This window comes from Mesoplodon densirostris, chromosome 9 (genome assembly GCF_025265405.1).
Source record: "Mesoplodon densirostris isolate mMesDen1 chromosome 9, mMesDen1 primary haplotype, whole genome shotgun sequence".
Taxonomy (NCBI): domain Eukaryota; kingdom Metazoa; phylum Chordata; class Mammalia; order Artiodactyla; family Ziphiidae; genus Mesoplodon; species Mesoplodon densirostris.
In genome coordinates, this window is record NC_082669.1 from 107623732 (window position 1) to 107630541 (window position 6810).

The 6810-nt window shown below is 45.6% G+C and overlaps 1 protein-coding gene across 1 annotated transcript; it reads left to right on the top strand.

Annotated features, from left to right (window-relative positions):
• On the top strand, positions 1–6476 carry LOC132496169 (GTPase IMAP family member 5-like). Its single transcript, XM_060108398.1, has 4 exons — positions 1–71; positions 3982–4030; positions 5731–6235; positions 6372–6476. The coding sequence occupies exons 2-4, from the start codon at positions 3988–3990 to the stop codon at positions 6466–6468; spliced, it is 645 nt and encodes a 214-aa protein (XP_059964381.1). The 5' UTR covers positions 1–71; positions 3982–3987; the 3' UTR covers positions 6469–6476.
• Positions 6477–6810: the final 334 nt, after the last annotated feature.

The window sequence follows — 6810 nt, forward strand, 5'->3', positions numbered from 1 at the left end:
GCCGGGCCCTGGAACCTTCGGCCACGCGCTCGCGCCGACCCGCCGGCACCCAGCCCGCAGCGCCGCGCCTGGTAAGGGGAACCCGGCGGGGGTCCCAGCGTCCTGGGTGGGGGCCCGGGGAGGGGGGTTCCTGGAGGCCGCGGTTGAGTCAGGGCTACTGATTTCTCGCGAGATCTGACACCGGTTACTATACTTCTGGGCTCTCCCGTCAGTGAAACGGGGCGCCGATGGTGAGCGTTATGGGCAACCGCGGATTCCCAGTGGGAGGGAAGCGGCTTCGGGAACCGCTCACCCCGCGTTCGCGGCCCACAGCTTTCCACAGCGTGGAGGTCTTTTCCGTCTAGTTGCCTACTTCTTAGCTCTTCTGACTTTTCATAAGCTTAACGGGGTTTCATAAAGCTTCACTAAGATTCTTATCCCATTTGACAGATGAGAAAACTGAAACTCACCAGGTGCCCTAACTAGGTGGGGCGGACGTCTCCGTTTTAGCTCTTAACTCCCCCGGACCAGCCCCGCCCCACCCCTGACCAGCACCAGGCCCCCGAGAGGCCTGGGCACCGGGAATCTGTTCCTAGGGCTCCACAGGACAAGTACGGGATCATTATGTTCCCGCCCTCATTGAGCCACGTGCTCCAAACGACACCTCTCAGGGAACATGGTTCCATGGATCTTCTGAAAATCAGCCCATTCTCCCCCAATACCCCACACTTTTCCCACGACACGATGTCGAACTCGACCCTGTGGCAAACAGATTCCAGTGTGAACAGGAAGCAACCCTTTGTCTACTAAAGTTCCTGTGAGAGCCGCGTTATGAAATCACAATGCTAACCTCTGAAACAAGTGGCGCCAGGAAAGGGTGGGGGGCAGAGGGCGAAGGAGAATGTGAATCAGGCCGACGGAAAACATTGTTATCTTTCCTGAAACAGCATGAGAGAGCCCGCTTTCCACTGGTTTGATGAAGTAAGGTACCGTCAAGATAAAATCAGGTTCGCATAATGTACAAATCAGGAGGTACATTATGCTCATTGGCTTCAGCCTCCTACCTAAGCTACATCCTCCTGCTGTTCCTGTCAGATACTCTTAGAATCTCTGCTCGCATACTGCCCGCGACTCTCTCATGATTCCTGATCCCACCTGGGGGAAGATTAGGAGGGTTTTCCTTGTGGAGAAGAAATCTGCCTCCACTCCTGATTCTCCCACTTCTGTCTACTAGGTGATTGACACTTGTCACATTCCTTCCAGTTTAGGATGTTTCCCGATCTTTTCCTAGGCTTGATTCTGTCCTTTTAATATTCTATGACTCATTTTAGCATTCTATCAATATCCTTTCTGACTAGCCTCTGCACACTTTGTTATTTGTTAATACCTGTCCAAAAAAATCTACTGCTCGGTGGGACGTGTCTCCCCCGGCAGCCTGACCCACTCAGAAGCCGGTTCAGGAGGACCGTGCGCGCCTCTGCTAATGTAACCTGAACTTTGATTGGCTTTTGTGACAGCCACAGAGCTCCATTTGGGTCACACTGATCATCAAGACATGGAAAAACACCAGATTGCTTTAAACTGAAATACTTCCATTCCCAGCAACTTCTGCCCCCTGCGATTTTATCTTTGAATAATCTTTTTTTTTTTTTTGAAAATGTGCACTCAAGATTTTGCAGTACAGTTCTCTTTGTTAATTTTAGGGTAAGCTTCCAGCCTGTCTGCCTCAGTTTATTTCCTTACCGTGGATGGCAGCATGGTATGTGGTGTTCCAAGAGGTTCAGTGACTTTATAATCTCTTTTCCTCCCTGATAAATCTAGGAGAATACACAGGCAAAATGAGCCATTTTTTGGTCTTAGCTCCATGGCAGTTGTGTGATCGTGGGCAGTTCAGTTGAGGCTCAGTTTCCTAATATTTTAATAGAAATTTTTAATACCTATCTTGATCACATCATAGAGCATTTAGGAGGACAATTAAAAGAATGGACATGAAAGAAACTTGAAAATTACAAATGGCTGCACAGAGGATTGTTACCATGGTGACGTTCATCGTCAACATTGTCACCACTGTCATCATCGTCTTTACCACATCGATACATTGATTCCAATGTATAGAAACTGTCGTCTGAAGTAGGAAAGATGTCAGAGGATTTGAGCAGTTTTAGCAAAAGCTGGAGTATTATTTACCAGAGGCAAGGACAGCATGTGGGAGAATGTGGTGAGGAAAATGCTCTTCTCTGGGCTTAAGGAAAGGAAAGTGGTGCAGAAGGAAAAGGAAAGGAAGGAAGGAAGTTGCCTTAATAAATTCTGAGAATGTGACAAGGGATGGTTTCCCTAATGAGGGCCATTTCTATTCTTCCCTACTGAGAGAATAGAAAAATGTGAAAAAGGTAGAAATAACAGAATCAACCTGAATAGCAAATAAACTATGACAACCGTTTTGAATTCAATGTTAATCAATAAAATGAACCTTTAAACCAATTAAGACATCCTAATATATGCCCATCAGGGTGACCAAAAAATTAAAAATCTAATATCACCAAGCGTAAGTGAAGATTTAAGGGATTCTCACCCATGGCTGCTCCCAGTATGACTTAGCACAAGCTTCTTGAAGTCATATTTGGCAGTATCTTGTCAGGTGGAAACTATATATCCCTGAGAAATCATCCATGTGCACAAGGAGACGTGTACGGGGATTCTTCTGCAGCATTGTCTGTAGTAGCAAGCACATATTTTGGCACACCAAATGTTTGTTAATAAAGAGTTGGATAAAATGCTACATAAATAATGTCACTGACATAAAAGATTAAAATACCAAAAAGTACTCTATATTACCTATACATACATGTGTATCTCAGAATATTGGTTGCCTCTGAAGGGAAGAGGGAGAATGAGACGGGTTGGGGGGCATCAAAAAATAAGTAAATAGAACTATATGTGTAATGTTTTAACTTTTTCAATCAAACCGAACAGCAGCAGTAAAAATGCCAAAATACTTAGATCTGTTCATTGCAAATAGTGGGCATGTGTTTCATTACTCTGTATTTCTCCCCTTAAAATGTTTGTTTCGTAACTGCATAATCTTGAAAACTGAATAAATAAAATACAGTCTCAGAGACCATCTTAACTCTAGTGGCATATGGCATCCTTGCCTTTTCTAGCACCAAGAAGAACGACACCATATTATGCCTCATCTGAATTTATCCCCATAGTTTTGCCAATTTCTGGTTCTATCTACTGGAATTTTTTTTAAGTGGTTATTGGGAGACCCACAAGGAAAGACATTTGGTTTGAAACTGAGCAGGAAACGAATTTATCTTGAATCTGTCCTGAATGTTGATTCTGTCCCGCAGTCATGGCGCCAGCTTCTCTCCACCAGCTGCTCAGAGGGGAGGGATGGTGGTGGCCATACTCCTCCATCTTCTACTTCGTCCTCTCATGTCCGTCCTCACAGGAGCCCTGGATCCCCAGTTCCACGCTCCCATCGGAAGGGACATTGTACCTTCCTCTTTGCCACTGGGATATCCATCTGATACAAAGAGTTTCTGGGACTGGAAATGGCCAGTACTTCAAACAAACCAATGTCCTTTACAGCAAGGCAATTTCTATTCTCTAGTCTAGCAAGTTTGCTTACTTTGATTCCAATAATAATAGTAATAATAAAACAATTTAAAAATCCTGCTTCTCGTTCCATAGAAGAAGACTTTCTTTATTTCATGCCTTTTCCAGTAGAGGGGAGACAATCAACTGATTTGTTTTCAAACATTTCATGCTTTCCTATAGGATGAGGAAAAAACATTGTGTTCATATAACCTAGCATCACCTGGCTTGCTTAAAGTTATATATGGGTATTTGAAAGTAAAATATAAGTTAGAAAATTAGCAATCGGAACGGCTCATCTAAGGATAATTATTCTTGGCTGTCTGAATTGGAGGTGTTCTCAGGCCTTACCAAGTCCCATGTGGACACTTGCTTTTTATTCCTTTCCTTTTTTTATTCCAGAAGAGAATGGAAGGGCTTCAGAGGAGCAGATACTGGACTATGGCTGAAGGTAAGAAAGCCTCCAAATTCTCAAGAGCTCTAGGCATCAGGGAAGAGTCACTGTTTTCTCTCCTCCTCTCCCTCACCTCAAACACAGTGACAGAAAAGAAACCCAGTTATTTTCAACTGCAGAAGAAAAGGCAGCTATCATGTTCTTTATCTTCCCTACCATCATCACACCCACACACACCGGAGTTTGTGAAGCTCTCCCCTGTGCTGTGATGTATGGGAAATGAGGAAATGAAACTTCAAGTCAGAAGTCAGGGGATTTGGAAACCAACTGTGAAAATGATAACCTTCCCTGCCTGCACTCAACTGAAAAGAGGAAAAGTTCCCCATAAAGAGTTAGTAATCGGGCCTCCCTGGTGGCGCAAGTGGTTGAGAGTCCGCCTGCCGATGCAGGGGATACGGGTTCGTGCCCCGGTCTGGGAGGATCCCATATGCCGCGGAGCGGCTGGGCCCGCGAGCCATGGCCGCGGAGCCTGTGTGTCCGGAGCCTGTGCTCCGCAACGGGAGAGGCCACAGCAGTGAGAGGCCCGCGTACAGCAAAAAAAAAAAAAAAGAGTTAGTAATTGTGTTTGCTAAAAAAAAAAAAAAAAAAAAAAAAAAAAAATCCAGAATACTTAAGAAAGGGAAGAACCAACACAGAGTAAAAGGAATAACAATAACAGATTTTGGAGACTAAAATGAACTTAATCCATTTGAGCTCATAAGAACTCCAGAAACCCTTGGATTCTCACTCTCTTCATCTCTTCAAGATTTTAGCTCTTGATGCAGGGTCACCCTCGACAACACCACTTTTGTTCTAATTTCCTGTAATTCTATCAGTCAAATTGACGATATTTCCAACACATGTATTTCTTATACATGATGGTCTTATCATCTCTTCTTCAGCCACCGATCCAGGGTCATCTGTCAGACTCCGTCCTTGACTTTAACGACAAGCCTTCTGTAGGCTCATGTTCAAACATCCAACTCCCCACCCAAAAAGAGGAAACCCAGGGACATTCAGCTGGTCCTCAATGGTAGTTCCTTTACCCCCAAGGTTCAGATGAATGTGATGAGCAGTCTGTGTGCCTGGGAATTAATTGGTGGGTGAAAAAGAGGTGATAATAGTTTCTGATTTATGACTACTCCTCATCTGCCTCTTTCTAATCTCACGTTTATTTAGCATGAAACTGGGCTAAGCACCATCCCTGAAAAAGCACAGGGACCAGCTTTCTGAAAGCTGTATTTTCCCTGGTCCTGATGAAGTCCTTGGAGCATCCTTCATTAGTGTAGCAGTTCTTACTCTTGTCTATGGGTCCAAGTTCGGGTTCCCAGTGTGGGCTTCCTGCCATTCAAGAGTCGCCTAAAGTTGTATGCAAACATTTCTATGTATTTAAATATCACTATTTGGCAGGGAAAGAGGTCCATAGCTTTCATGAGATACCATGAAAGGTCCGTGACCTACAACTCTTAAGAATCACTAACTTTACCAACAAGGACCTACTGTAGAGCACAGGGAACTCTGCTCAGTATTCTGAAATAACCTAAATGAGAAAAGAATTTGAAAAAGAATAGATACATGTCTATGTATAGCGTAATCATTTTGCTGCACACCTGAAGCTAACACAACATTGTTAATAAACTAAACTCCAAGATAAAATTAAAAATTTTTTTAAATCACTGACTTAGTAAAACATGAAAAACTTTTTTTTTTTTTTATAGGCGGGATAGAGCATCAGCGGTTTGCAACCTCTTCCTCGTTGCGGATCATCCTGGTGGGCAAAACAGGCAGCGGGAAAAGTGCCACCGGGAACAGCATCCTCTGCCAGCCGGTGTTTGAGTCCAGGCTGGGGGCCCAGTCGGTGACCAGGAAGTGTCAGGGGGCAACGGGCACGTGGAACGGGAGGGGCGTCCTGGTGGTGGACACGCCCCCCATCTTTGAGGCGAGGGCCCAGGACCAAGAGGTGGACGAGAACATCGGGGACTGCTACCTACTCTCGGCCCCGGGGCCGCACGTGCTGCTGCTGGTGACTCAGCTGGGGAGCTTCACAGAGCAGGACGTGGTGGCCGTGACCAGGGTGAAGGAGGTCTTTGGGGCGAGAGCCCTGAGACACACGGTCCTCCTCTTCACCCGCAAGGAGGACTTAGCGGACGGATCCTTGCATGACTACGTAGCAAACACAGACAACGTCAGGCTGAGGGGCCTGGTCCGGGAGTGCGGGCAGAGGTACTGCGCCTTCAACAACCGGGCCTCCGGGGACGAGCAGAGGAAGCAGCTGGCCGAGCTGATGGCCGTGGTCGAGGGGCTGGAGAGGGAGCACCAGGGCGCCTACCTCAGCAATGACCTCTTATTTGATGCACAGTGGCTCCAGCAGGGCTGGGGCGACCCCCATGGAGAAGGTTACGTGCGCTACCTGGCCAAGGTGCGGTCGCATGTTGCAAAGCAAAAGCAAGACCTGAAAGAGGCCCAGAGAAACGGTGCTTTCAAGGCGCTCCTCCGAGTCAGAAACTGGATCATTTCTCACATGGGAAAATTTGCTGTTTTTGTTATATGCTTTTTGAGTTTTCTCGCCATTTTAAGTAGCTTGTGTAGCACTCACGAATTGTAAGCATTTTCAGATGATACCTGCCAGCAGCTTCCATTTTTCAGAGTCAGTATCTTTGTCTATGTTGATAAGGAACTTTATTTGCTTTTCATGTAGTTTCACTTTCAATTTCCCTTCCTTTCATCAGACACACCATCCATTTTCTTCAGCTGCATTTTAGGTAAATAAAATCCAAAGGAAAATCCCCTTTTTTGTT